A 13,080-nucleotide genomic window follows, 5' to 3' on the forward strand; every position below is an offset into this window, starting at 1 on the left:
TTCTGGGGTGAGGTCCCACAGGGATGAGCAGCCACTCTCACATTTCTGCTTGAAAAGTCGCTCTGAATTCTTAACAGCTTTCTTAACCCTGAACCTAGGCTACAAAGCAAGGTGTTTCGTGGTCTGCGTAAGCTGTAATAGGAACACGAGTTCTTTCCCACCTCTGTCTCCTGATTCCAGCCACCAGCCTTTCTTCTGTTCCTGAAATTGCCTGAGCTGGTCATTCCCCTGTTCTCTCCTCGAGACACTCCTCCTTTCCCATCAGGTCACAGCCCAAATGTCATCTTGGCAAAGAGGTTTTTCTTCACTCGAATTGTCTTTTTTTTTTTTTTTTTAATTTTTATTTATTTATGATAGTCACAGAGAGATAGAGAGAGGCAGAGACACAGGCAGAGGGAGAAGCAGGCTCCATGCACCGGGAGCCCGACGTGGGATTCGATCCTGGGTCTCCAGGATCGCGCCCTGGGCCAAAGGCAGGCGCCAAACCGCTGCGCCACCCAGGGATCCCTCGAATTGTCTTCTTGATTAAGGCCTTTATCATCTGTTACCCCAATAGAACAAGCTCTTTGAATACAGAGACCTCACCTGACATCTTCTCTCCTGTGTCTGCGCCTAAAAGAGTGCTTAGCTGAAAACAGGTGCTCAACAAATACTGCATGGATAAATGTAGAAATTCCACCTCTTTTCTGGGTATCCCAACCTATTCCAAACACCCTTTGACGTACAGACCCACTCTTTATCCTCTGCTTTCCTGAACTTCAAGTTCCCACACATCCCATGTGCCTGGAACTCACACTGACCTTTATGCCCAGCTGCACCCCCACTTTCAGAAAGCAGGATATCCTCCACCAGGGCTTTTCTGTCGGCAGATTCAGCAGGGCGGGGCCTGCCCCTTTAATCTGGGCCCCACCTGCTCTGGTCAGACAGGTTTGGAGACACTGGTAGAGGGAGAGAGACTGAGAGGAATAGTTGCGGAGCCAGCAGAGGACCCAGGCAGCTCCTTTCCAGACATTGGGGACCCTCCGCCTCTCCAGATGGAAAGTAAGAGGGTGTCATGGGTCCACATGGCAAGGGATAGAAGGCCCTAGAGGAGGTGGAGAGACGGGACTCAGCCCCTTCCAGCAGCACTGCGATGGAGGAAACAGGGAGGGGAGAAAGACAAGAGAGGAGGCATGGGAACAGCCATAATTAGACCTAGACATCAGAATGGACAGCCCCAGGCCCTCTGGAGATGGAGGATGAAAAACAGGGGCTGAGGAAGAGTGTGGAGACTGCCCAGGTACACAACTTGGAGACAGAAGAGCAGGGTGCACTACTGCTGCTAATTCCTTGGGACTGATTTGTTGGCAGATCCCTGGTATCAGTTACCAGGAGAGTTCCAAGCAGGAATCTACAAGGAGAAGGGGAGGTTTGAAGGTGAAGGAGCAGCTTCTCCATCCACAGGGAGGCCCCTAGTAGGAAGGAAGCTCCTGGCAAAGCTCTAGAAACCCACTCTTTCTCCTGTTTCCGCACTAGGGTGGCTATGACCCCAGGGGTTTGGGTGGAGGGGTTAGGAAGAGTGGGTGGACTGGCCGGGGCCACAGCTGCCAACGCCTGTGCCCCCTGACTCACCCTCTCCTGCTGGATGGCCTTTGATGGTGAAAAAGTGTCTCCATTATGGCTGCTCACTTCCCTCCCATTTCCTATGTCAACACCTTTCTCTGTACCATGTTCACCCTAAGGTCCCAGAAGGGGCTAATGCCCATGAGACCAGCTGCCCGGAACCATTCCAATTCTATCAACCTGTCCCAAGGGCCAGAAGCCAGGAACTTCTAACAGAGCTTTCCTCCACTCCCTCCAGGGTGATACGACCTCATGGTAGACACCAGAACTGAGGCCCCAGCATGACAGAACCCGAAACCCTGGCCCTGCTGCAAGTGAAGGGGTCTGAGGCTGTGGAGAAGAGCCTGCCCCAGGCCCTGGTCCCCAGTGGCCAGCAGCCGGAAGGGGAAGGTGGGGCTGAGTCCCACAGAGCTGAGTCCTCCGAGATGGGGTCTCCAGCTGGATCTCCTGTGGCTGGAGAGGGGGCTGAGGATGGTCTCAACAGCACAGTGAGCGAGGCTGCCACCTTGCCGTGGGGGACCGGCCCCCAGCCCAGTGCCCCATTCCCAGACCCCCCAGGCTGGCGGGACATCGAGCCAGAGCCACTCCGGTCGGAGCCACCCACCAAGCTAGAGGAGCTGTGTGAAGATGATGCCAACTTGCTGCCCGAGAAGGTGGCCCGGGCCTTTGTACCCATCGACCTGCAGTGCATCGAGCGGCGGCCCCAGGAGGACGCAGCTGTGCACTGTGAGGCGGGCGAGGGCGAGCGCGGACGGGCCTGCCTGTCCTCTCGGGCTGCTCAGCCTGAGCCCCGCGAGCGCAAGTGGGCTGAGGCCGTGGTGAAGCCGCCTGGCCGCTCCTGCAGGGGCTGCAGGGGCTGCGGGGGCCGGGAGGGGCTGAGAGCCATGGCCTCCATGGGGGCCGCCCTTGTCCTCTTTCCCTGCCTGCTGTACGGGGCCTACACTTTCCTGCCCTTCGACGCTCCTCGGCTGCCTACCATGAGCTCTCGCCTCATCTACACGCTGCGCTGCGGGGTCTTTGCCACCTTCCCCATCATCCTGGGTGAGCCAGGCCAGGAGAAGGGAGCAGGGTAGGGAGGCAGGAGATCCCCTACCCCGGGCCAGCCCAGGCTGGGGTGGGTGCACCCCTCCCTACCCCCTGCAACCCCTCTCTGGCTTCCCTCCTGCTGCCCCCAGCTGACCCTGTGTGTCCTGCAACCCCAACAGGGCTCCTGGTGTATGGGCTGAGTCTGCTGTGCTTCTCGGCCCTGCGGCCCTTTGGGGAGCCACGGCGGGAGGTGGAGATCCACCGGCGGTATGTGGCCCAGTCAGTCCAGCTCTTCATCCTGTACTTCTTCAACATGGCTGTGCTTTCCACCTACCTGCCCCAAGAGACCCTCAAACTGCTCCCTCTGCTCACTGGTCTCTTTGCTGTCTCCAGGTGAGTTGGCTGGGTGTGGGGCCTGGGGGAGGGGATGGTGCTGGAGGGACCCAGGCCTCTTGTCTGGGGAAATGATGGGGACAGGAAGCCTTCTGGATTCTGTGTTAGCCGGCTGTGCACCTGGATCGGTGAGTCTGCCTTCTCCCTTACACCTTACCTCACCTGGTAGCAGGTGACCAGCTATGTGTCTTCCCAAAGGAAATTGATTTCAGAGACCCATAGACCAACCTAAAGCTGGAAGGTGTCGCCTGGATCAGCCTCCCACCCATTGCTGCCACTCCTCCCAGAGAGTCAGGTGGTCTTTGGCCTGTAGTTAGTTGGACAGCCCCTATCACCAAAGCTCAATTCAGTGTAAGACCATGTGTCTCATTTATCAAAGGTCCCAGTTACTAGAAAGTGCTGTAAACTGCTGCCCTGACTTTGACTCTGGAATTGCCCAGGACAATCCAGATCTTTGACAACAGCTCTCCATGTCCCCACTCCAACACCCTCCTCCCCCAGGGTTTACTTTACCAAACGGTCCTTGTCCCTGAGTCTCATGACCTTCCCTTGGAGCAGGAGACTGTCCTACTTGTTGGTGCTCACTGGCAGGAGCCATGTTGGCTCTCATGCAGCCTCGTTCCTCTGCTTTTGTTTGGAAGTCACCTGAAATCTCACGGTGTGTCCATGTCAACTGCTGTTAACCCAGAGGCACTTTTGAATTTCTGAAGGCGCACGCAGAACTTTCCATTATTTCCCTATTTGCTTTTGTTACTTTTGATACAGGATTCCAGGTCCCTTTAACTGCTAGAACATTCTTCCTCTTGAGCTAGCATGTGTTTGCCGTCGCTGTCGCTTGTGACTGTAGTCTAGCACCATCTGTCCCACCAGTGTGCTGGCCATTGTGCAGCCTGTTTTTTCCCAGATGCTTCCCAAGATGAACTCACTCTCCCATGTGTATCTTGAGGAGCACCGACCTCAGAAGTTGGCTTACACAGTAGTGAGGGGATTACAGGAAGGCCCAGTGCTTATCTGGCCCTGCGCACCCATTTCACAGCAAGTAGAGCACCGCAGAGCAGGGCAGGGTATTGGCCGAGGCCCTTCAGGCCTGGAATGCAGGCCCCTCCGGCTGTCACCCAGGCCCCTCCCTTCCCCACCTTCCTTGAGCACTCATGCCTCTGCTCCTCCATCTGTGCAGTACAGTTGTGGGGAATTAAACGAGTTTGTTCATGCAGCCCTCGCAGGAGCCCAGTGCGCAGTGAATGCTCGGCAGCAGCATTCGTTTTGTCATGCTGTCCGCTGGGGCTTTTTCCTCCATCCTTCCCTCCGACCCATGCAGGAAGGCACCGCTATGTCCGTCTTGTACTAAGTAGTCCTTCATGGCTTGAGAGGGAACTGCTGCCCTCCTGGCATTGAGGGGTATGTATTTGAGTGGATCTTCGGGGAGCCGAAAGACCCATCCCTGGGCTTCGGGCCCTCGTGGAGCTGGCTTGCTTACTCTTTTCCCCTCTGCCCCTCTCAAATAGCAGGAGGGAGGATACTGATTGGGCCTAGGTTCGTGCCTGGTTTTACTATTTCCCTGACATGTGGCCTTGGACCGGTTTTTCTTCACCCCTTTGGAATCTTAGTTTCTTCATCTGCAAAAGGAGACATCCCTACAGGGGGTGTACTTCATCTGTGAAAGATGAGGAAGCTGGTCATGTATTGATAGAACACTAAGCTCCAAGATATAACGTTAATGGGGAAAAAACAGCGTGCAGGATAGTCTACACAGCGTGCTACCACACTTCAGAAAAGGGGAAAAGGAAAACATCAATCATTTACTCGCTCATCTGCGCATAAAACAGCGCTTGATGGGCAAGCCGCCACGACACTGGACATCCGAGGTGGGGGCAGAGGGGCCAGGTTAGGGTGGCTGTGCATCAGGACAGGGAGACATTTTACTATGTGTACTGGAGCCTTTTGCATTTTGAACCGCGTGAATGTATCCTGCCTGTGCAAAGGTTGTTGTTGTGTGTGGTTTTTTTTTTTTTTTAGATTTTATTTATTTATTCATGAGAGACAAAGGCAGAGACACAGGGAGAGGGAGAAGCAGGGAGGGAGGGAGCCCGATGCAGGACTCAATTCCAGGACCTCAGGATCATGACCTGAGCTGAAGGCAGACGCTCAACCGCTGAGCCACCCAGGCATCCCTACGTAAAAATTTTATTTTTTATTTATTTTTTTAATTTTTATTTATTTATGATAGTCACACAGTGAGAGAGAGAGAGGGGCAGACACACAGGCAGAGGGAGAAGCAGGCTCCATGCACCAGGAGCCTGACGTGGGATTTTTTTTTTTTTTAATTTTTATTTATTTATGATAGTAACAGAGAGAGAAAGAGAGGGAGGCAGAGACATAGGCAGAGGGAGAAGCAGGCTCCATGCACCGGGAGCCTGATGTGGGATTCGATCCTGGGTCTCCAGGATCACGCCCTGGGCCAAAGGCAGGCGCCAAACCGCTGCGCCACCCAGGGATCCCCCGACGTGGGATTTGATCCCGGGTCTCCAGGATCGCGCCCTGGGCCAAAGGCAGGCGCTAAACCACTGTGCCACCCAGGGATCCCTACGTAAAAATTTTAAACTTAAAAATTTGGAAAGTGAACCAGGAGGGGAATAATATATTCGTCTCATGGAGATGTGAAGATGTGTACATTGGTGTTTCTAAAGTGGTGCACGAGCATGGGCTGTTTAGAAGTATTGGTAGTACCCACTGACCCCCATCTGCTCTTCCCATCAGCCTCCAGGCCAGCTAGCTGATGCATGTCCCTCCAGGGGAGGCTGACCTCTTCTTGCCCTCCCCTCGCAGGCTCATTTACTGGCTGACCTTTGCTGTGGGCCGCTCCTTCCGAGGCTTTGGCTATGGCCTCACGTTCCTGCCCCTGCTGGCCATGCTGGTGTGGAACCTTTACTACATGTTCCTGGTGGAGCCTGAGCGCATGCTAACTGCGGCTGAGAGCCGCCTGGACTACCCCGACCATGCCCGCTCAGCCTCGGAGCACAGGCCAAGGCCCTGGGGCTGAGGCCTCTGCAGCCTCAGCCCAGCCCTGGCACCTCGGGGGAGAAGCTGCACTACTGCCCCGACTGTCCCTGCTCCCCCAATTGGTGTAGCCCTTCACCTCAGGAGCCCGGGGCCATGAGAGAGGGACTTTGACTGGTTTCTTGTGGGGAAGGAGGTGGACAGCTATGTCCCTTCTGCATGCTGCAGGCAGGGCACCAGGAGCAAGGGTGTGTTTCCTTCCCCAGCAGCCCCAGCACTGCCCCCATGACCCTGCCCCACCCTCCAGCCTCCTGCAAGGCCTCAAGCGGGCAGAGCTACGGCCAAACTGGCCTTTTCTGTGCCACTGTCTAAGCAGAGGGCCGCAGGGAGACTGGAAACCTTGCCCAGGCTGAAGAAAAAGACTGGGCATCCGATCAATCAGGACTTTCACATTTGGTGAAAACCTTCTGGAGGGCCTGGGTTCAGGACCCTTCACTGCTGGCCCTTGTGGGACCTTTAGCTTCAGTTCAGATAATTAAAGCCACTCCAGCCCAGAGCTGGTCTCCTGTCTTCCAACCCAGTTAGGCCCCTGTAACCTCCCACCTCTGAAATGCCCACAATATGTGTCTCCCAGGGGAAGAGGTACAGGGGGGGATAAGAGGCCCGCCTCAGGGGAGGGGGAGGGGTGTGTGTGCAAGTGTACATGCGTGTGTGCCCTCACACGTGGTGGACGGGGACTGGCTGCAGGGCCCAACAGCTGATGTCAACCCCGTGGGAGCATGTGGGTGACAAGAAGTGGCTGCCAGCCTTCCTTGGCTCTTCCTTCATGTTTGACCCCCACTCTCAGGTGTCTGTCCCTCGTCTGACCCAGAGAGCACCAGAAGCTGCTGCCCCGTTGGTGGGAGAGGAGTGTCTGCCTGGTGACGAGAAGGGGGCACACCAGGGAAGACATGTCTACCATGCCCACATCTCAGCCTCTGGTTCCTGGAACCAGCCTAACACCTGCCCACAACATCCACACTGAGACAAGCACCAGGGAGAAAATGAGTCTATTTTGTGCCTTCTGGCAGCCAACCAATCAGAAGGCCTTTGATTTATGTCTGAGTCTCATGCCAGGAAAATGGTGGAAGGGCAGAGGGGTATCACTAAGGGACCCCCCCACCTCTAGCAATCACCCTGTTGCTGGTCCCTCCTGAGAGTATGATGGAAGCCCCGCCTGGGGGTTCCCTGAGGTTTTGCAGAAAAGCAAGATGGAAGAAGAACAGCTAACCCTTCAACTGGCAGACCAGCAACGCAGGCCCACTAATCAATGTCCCGTCCTCCAGAGAGTGGGCCTCAGTTTATAGGCTGGTATTGGGAGCACTGCTTGTGCCACAGCAGCAGAAATATGCCTCCTGCCAGCAGCATGAGCCCTGGAGCACCCAGGGCCACCGCCATGATGCCTAGGATTAACGGGGACAAGGCGTCCACTGGAGGGGTGCCCACACCCAGGAGCATTGACCTAGGGCAGGGAGAGTGAGAAAGACAGGTAAGCAGGTTAGGCAGGAAGACCAGGAAGCCAGGCACCCCCACGTCCACTCCCAAAGCCCCAGCCTGCCCCGGCCCTCACCAACTGAGATAGTATTCGTCCCAGTAGCCGGGGCCTGTAGGAGCCCCAAATGTCAAGTTGAAGGCACAGAAGTCAGTCTGGGGCCCAAAGAAGGCTCGGACGATGGGAGACTGGGGAAGAAGGTATGCCAAGGTGGGGCGAAGAGGGGAAGCTTGGCAGGGCAGGGATGATTCCCGGCCCCTCTGCCTCTGGGCAAAAGCCACTGGCCGCCACTGCATGAAGCCCGAGGGCAGGGTGCCCCACAGCAGCTGGTCCAACTGGGAGAAAAACAACAGGATGAGGAGGACCAACCTTTGCCCACCCTCCTGTTCCTCCACCTTTCCCGGCCTCCCAAATGTCACCAACTGTCCAAAGGCCTAGGCTGCCTCCATGCCTCAAGGCTGCTTACATAGGGCCTCCGCCCCTCCTCTGTAGAAAGGGAGGTGGCTCGGGAACACTGGGTCCTTTCCCAGCCCTGATGTCCATAAGCCTATACTCAGCTCACAGCCCCAGGTCCCCAGGCTCCCCCAACCCCCGGGCCCCAGGCCTGGCTGCCTTCTGTCTTCCCCACTGAAGGCAGAGGCTGGGTCAGCACAGTGGCCAGCACTTGAATGAGCTGAATGGCACCACTAGCTAGTAACTGGTTACATGGTTCTTTGAAGTCCTACCATCCCCCACCCATCGCCTCTCGGCCTGAAGACTGACCTTGAAGACTGCAGGTGCATATTCATCATCAATGGAGCGCTGTTCCTGCACTGAGGGGCAGTCGGGGGCCTGGCCCAAGGTGGCTACCTCCAGCCCAAACAGGGAGCGGTTTCCCCGGGGATAGGCCCCAAACAGGGCCACTTCTAGCTGGCAGGTGTCCGCTGAATGCAGGAGGCGCGGGGCTTGGGCTGGGCGGCTGGATCTGGTGAAGGCCTGCACCTGGGATGGGGGAAGCGGGCGAGGCATGGGAAGCAGGGACCTGCCTGTATGTGAAGGCCACCACCCCCACCCTCAGAAAACAGCCTTTGGTGTTCCTCTCATTCCCCACACCCTTACCCTGAAGGCCAGGCTGCCATTGGCAAAGGCCCCAGCGGGGTCCTGAATGGGGCGGCCTCGAAATGTGGCGCTCAGGGTAGCGCGATCCAATGAGTCAGTGATGTTGTTCCAAGAGAACTCGGCCAGGGAATACGGGGGATACGGTTTTCCCGGAGGCTTGGCTGATGCCTCAGATGTGTTGGCGCTGTCAAATTCAAACAGCTGGCAGGCAGGGTGAGATGGGACAGGAGTTGCCTGAGTCTAGCTCCCCCCAGAGCCACCCCCACCCCATGGCTCCTATGCTTGACTCTACTTCCCATACCCTGGTCTTCGGTCCCCACCTTGGGTCCGGATGAACCCTCTGCTCAGCACTCTTCCCCTTGGCTCTCCCCAACCTCCTCACCCTGGTGAAAACAAGGGCAGAAGAAAACTGGATACTGTTCTTGGGGAGCACCGTCAGGCCCCCGTCAGGCTCAGGGGAGAGCAGGCGGCTCCAGTTGACAGTCAGGGTGCTGTGGGGGGTGTTGGTGGCCACCAGCAGCACTGCCGGTGGCCCCATGCTGCTCCACACATAGTGCAGTGTGGAGTTGCTACCCACTGCCCGGATGTGGAGCAGGTTCGGGGAGGGGTCCTGCCAGTCAGGGATGACCTCCAGAGACACCTGTAATACGGCATAATGGAGGGTCAAGGGAACGAGGTCAGGAAAGAGGCACAGGACAGAGCAGCTGGGGAACAATGGGGAAAGGCAAGAGACGCGGTGTGGGAACTCGGGCATCTGGTTTGAGGCAGAGGCATCGGCTGGAGGGATGTGGCCTGGAGAGCCGGGCAGAGCCACAACCACCCTGACTCCAGCAGGCAGACAAGGATGCGGGGCCAGGGGTGAGAAGCAGCCCAACTCTTGCTGGACCTGGGTCACTCAGGGCTGAGTCAGGCGCTGGCAGGTGTCCCCTTAAGACAGGGAGCCCGGGAGCCACCCTCGTCCACAATCCTGTCCCAGGGCCCTGGCGTTGCCCCACCAGCCCTGCCGCTTGGGTGCCTCCCAGGGTAGCATTTCCAGGAACACATACTGCTCTAGCCCCTCACCTGGCGAGTTTCCTCCCCCAGCAGGCCAAACGGGGCTGCAGACAGCAGCTGAATCAGAAGGAGCATGGAACTGGGGGCACAACGCCCCCAGCCCCAGCGGGGCCCCTCATGGCCCCACATGCGGCCCCACTTGCAGAGGGCGGAAGAGACTTGGGAGTCATGTGACACACACCCGGCTGATCTCCTTGTGGGGCGGGGCTGCCACCAGCTCTTAAAGAGATACCGCCCTTGAGCCAATCGAGGTTGGAGAGAGAATAGAACCCCAGAAATTAGGAGCTTGTCATCCCCAGCAGGGCTCCAAGCAAGACACCCCAGACTAGACAGGTGCATAGCCATACGGCCTCTCCTACCCAAATGGCCACACTGGCTACCTATAATGGCCATGATGTCAGACTCCAAGATCCCAACGATCCCAACAAGCCAACTGTGCTGTAGGGAAGGAAGAGCAGAATCTGCAGAAATTAGGGGTGGGGCGGGGGACAGTATAGCCCAGTTGATTTTGCCAGTTGTTCATATTTATTGAGCACCTAAGTAATGCAGGTTCCTCTTCCTAGAAGAGCTCAGTTTTATTACAGAGAAAAGATACTTCAATAAATAGGTGAGAATACCACATACATTTTGTCAGAGTTCATATCTGGCTGAATAAATCGCTTTGTTGTTCTTGGATGTTTTGCTTAAAATAATTTTGACTAAAAAACAATTATTTTGACTAATAATAAATGCCTATGACACAAACTTCCTAAGGTACTTCTGAAAGGTGTCTGTCATCTTTATTCCCCAGCAGAGCCAGGTCCTGAGACAACTACTGCGTTGGTAATAGTGTCATTCTAATGATGTTCCATGCAGGGGCACCTGGCCCGCTCAGTCGGTAGAGCGTGCGACTCTTGGTCTTGGGGCCTACAGTTCAAGCCCCATGCTGGGCAGAGCCCACTTAATAAAACTAAACCAAAGGCAGCCCGGGTGGCTCAGCGGTTTAGCGCCACCTTCAGCCTAGAGAGTGATCCTGGAGACCCAGGATCAAGTCCCACGTTGGGCTCCCTGCATGGAGCCTGCTTCTCCCTCTGTCTGCATCTCTGCCTGTGTGTCTCTCATGAATAAATAAAATCTTGAAGAAAAAAAAAAAAAGTTTCGTACACAATGTGTACACATGCACACTGCGTGTGTACACATATATGTAATACCATGCAATGGAATCCAAACACCCTTCTGCAGTTTGCCTTTTCACTTACACATTGAAGACTGTTCTCTGCACCTGGAACTCTTTCTCCACTAAAGTATTTTACTGTAGGGGGAGGTCCCAGGGATACATTTAACAGAACTGTGGTACTTTCCAATTTCCCTTTGAAATGAATCTCTCTGTATGTACAGCATTTCATACACATTTGAATCCAAATATAGAAGATAAGCAGCCAGGATTCAAACTGCCAGGGCAAATTGACCTGTGTATGAGGTCTATTGATGGGCAGGCCACGTGCCAGAGGGGCTTCATTAAGTGTTCACACTTACATGCATGTCCCTAACAAGTAATGTTATTAGCTCTGTGTTTGTCACTTCTCTGGAGCTTACACCCTTGGCCTATTATTTCTATGGGCCCTATCTTCTTGACTGCCAAATTCTTTTTGTTGTTTTTTAAGATCTTATTCATTTGAGAGAGAGAAAGCATGCATGCACACAAGCTGGGGAAGGGGCAGAGGGAGTGGGAGAAGCAGACTGAGCTGAGCAGGGAGCCTGGGGGGCTTGATCCCAGGACCCTGGGAACACAATCCTGAGCTGAAGGCAGACGCCTAACAGACTGAGCCACTCAGGCGCCCCTTGACTGCCAAGTTTTAAAAGTTCTTTAAAGAGAGACACCTGGATGGCTCAGTGGTTGAGTGTCTGCCTTCAGCTCAGGGTGTGTTCCTGGGGTCTGGGATCGAGTCCTGCATTGGGCTTCTTACAGGGAGCCTGCTTCTCCCTCTGCCTATGTCTCTGCCTGTCTCATGAATAAATAAAATCTCAAAAAAAAAGTTAATTGTTTTTTTAGATTTTATTTATTTATTAATGTGAGACACACACGGAGAGGTAGAGAGGGACAGAGAGACAGAGACACAGGGAGAGGGAGAAGCAGGCTCCATGCAGGGAGCCTGATGTGGGACTCGATCCCGGGTCTCCAGGACCACGCCCCAGGCTGCAGGCGGCGCTAAACCGCTGCGCCACCGGGGCTGACCTCAAAAAAAATTTCTTTAAATAAATTACTTTTTGTATTGGAACAAACATCACCGCATCTGCATCCCCCTACCTCCTGTTTGTTGTTTTCACAATGCAAATTTTTATTTTTCCCCACTCTGATATAGTAAAAAATGTCATGTGTTCTAGTTTCACTTTCTTGTATCAATCTTTCAGCTGCCTGGAACTAATTTTGCAAACAGTGAATGAAGTAGGGATCCAATTTCATTTTTCCCCCAAACGGCTACTCTAGGATGAACTCAGGTTTTCTCAAAAAACTTTTTTGAGACAAGTACTTGTATCATCTGAGGTATCAACTTTGGGAACTGACTGGGGGAAATAGAAACAAGAGTCTTGCCTAAGTAGAGGGAGCTAGGGTAATCAGGGATTCAAGCCTCCCCACCACCCAAGAAACACTACTTTATAGGAGGAAATCCAGGAGTCTGACAGGGAGGACCATGAGCAAAGTCAAGCAGGTGGCAAAACTGGGTTCCCAGGACCACAAAGTGCAGGGATTGAGGCATCCCATAATCACCATGTTCACTTCCAGCCCAGAAAGTTAGAAGGGGCTCTCAAAGCCAAAGGGGTGTGTAATGATGGAAGTCACCAGGAGACAGGCGCACAGAGAGGCTCTGACCACAGCAGGATGTGTCTACCACACATCCACCCAGCATTCATTTACCCCCTGCCTTACTGGTAGAACCGCAGCCAGAGTGGACATGGGGGAAATCACAAACAGGAGGAAGAATACACAGGGTCTCTGTGCACCATTTCTTCAAAACCTAGTTCACTTATCTCTTCTCTAAGGTCTTGGAGCTCTGAAGGTATGATTAATGAGGTAGAGGTGGGCTTACTTCAGAGCCCTTGGACAGGGGGAAGATCAAAGACCTCGAGCAGCTGAGCAGGGCGCTGGGCCACGGGTGCGGACAGACCAGAGGCTTCCAGAGCCCCCCGCACGCCTCATGCAGCGAGCACAGCCTGAGAGCTTGGCTCCTGGAAGCAGATCGCCCACACAGGAATCCAGTCTGCCACTTCCCAGCCCTGTGACCCTTACACAACTTTATATGCACCAGATAGATGCCCCATGGCAACATGGGGGGATACTACCCATCTTAAGTGTCATCATGAAGACTAATATGTGCACAGTAACTAGAATGTTTATCATA

General features: G+C 54.6%; 2 protein-coding genes across 7 annotated transcripts; one reads left to right on the forward strand and one right to left on the reverse strand.

The window, feature by feature from the left end:
* Window positions 1-921: 921 nt before the first annotated feature.
* On the forward strand, window positions 922-6,572 carry TMEM79 (transmembrane protein 79). Of its 2 annotated transcripts, none has more exons than XM_025997318.2 (4): window positions 922-1,041; window positions 1,841-2,643; window positions 2,808-3,021; window positions 5,848-6,572. In XM_025997318.2, the coding sequence occupies exons 2-4, from the start codon at window positions 1,884-1,886 to the stop codon at window positions 6,059-6,061; spliced, it is 1,188 nt and encodes a 395-aa protein (XP_025853103.1). In that variant the 5' UTR covers window positions 922-1,041; window positions 1,841-1,883; the 3' UTR covers window positions 6,062-6,572. The 2 variants fall into 2 exon arrangements, with proteins under 2 accessions (XP_025853103.1, XP_072588632.1); XM_072732531.1 differs by having other exon boundaries at window positions 925-1,279.
* Window positions 6,573-7,050: 478 nt separating this feature from the next.
* GLMP (glycosylated lysosomal membrane protein) lies at window positions 7,051-9,898 on the reverse strand. Of its 5 annotated transcripts, none has more exons than XM_025997314.2 (6): window positions 9,710-9,898; window positions 9,030-9,287; window positions 8,648-8,848; window positions 8,312-8,530; window positions 7,628-7,884; window positions 7,051-7,519 (listed from the first exon to the last, which is right to left on the reverse strand). In XM_025997314.2, the coding sequence occupies exons 1-6, from the start codon at window positions 9,827-9,829 to the stop codon at window positions 7,354-7,356; spliced, it is 1,221 nt and encodes a 406-aa protein (XP_025853099.1). In that variant the 5' UTR covers window positions 9,830-9,898; the 3' UTR covers window positions 7,051-7,353. The 5 variants fall into 5 exon arrangements, with proteins under 5 accessions (XP_025853099.1, XP_025853098.1, XP_025853100.1 ...); XM_025997313.1 differs by having other exon boundaries at window positions 8,648-8,831; window positions 8,968-9,287; window positions 9,710-9,874; XM_025997315.2 differs by lacking the exon at window positions 7,628-7,884 and having other exon boundaries at window positions 8,648-8,831; window positions 8,968-9,287; window positions 9,710-9,875.
* Between the last annotated feature and the right edge of the window lie 3,182 nt (window positions 9,899-13,080).

The sequence above is a fragment of the Vulpes vulpes genome, chromosome 13 (genome assembly GCF_048418805.1).
Source record: "Vulpes vulpes isolate BD-2025 chromosome 13, VulVul3, whole genome shotgun sequence".
Classification (NCBI taxonomy): Eukaryota; Metazoa; Chordata; class Mammalia; order Carnivora; family Canidae; genus Vulpes; species Vulpes vulpes.

What these genes read in the sequence shown, in the direction of transcription:
- TMEM79 (XM_025997318.2), top strand. Translation starts at nt 1,884, where the DNA reads ATGACAGAACCCGAAACCCTGGCCCTGCTGCAAGTGAAGGGGTCTGAG. An exon ending in CACCTTCCCCATCATCCTGG is followed by an intron (nt 2,644 to 2,807) that starts GTGAGCCAGGCC and finishes CAACCCCAACAG; the next exon opens with GGCTCCTGGTGTATGGGCTG. An exon ending in GGTCTCTTTGCTGTCTCCAG is followed by an intron (nt 3,022 to 5,847) that starts GTGAGTTGGCTG and finishes CTCCCCTCGCAG; the next exon opens with GCTCATTTACTGGCTGACCT.
- GLMP (XM_025997313.1), bottom strand. Translation starts at nt 9,829, where the DNA reads ATGTGGGGCCATGAGGGGCCCCGCTGGGGCTGGGGGCGTTGTGCCCCC. An exon ending in ATGGCAGCCTGGCCTTCAGG is followed by an intron (nt 8,531 to 8,647) that starts GTAAGGGTGTGG and finishes CCCCCATCCCAG; the next exon opens with GTGCAGGCCTTCACCAGATC. An exon ending in ATGCACCTGCAGTCTTCAAG is followed by an intron (nt 7,885 to 8,311) that starts GTCAGTCTTCAG and finishes TTTTTCTCCCAG; the next exon opens with TTGGACCAGCTGCTGTGGGG.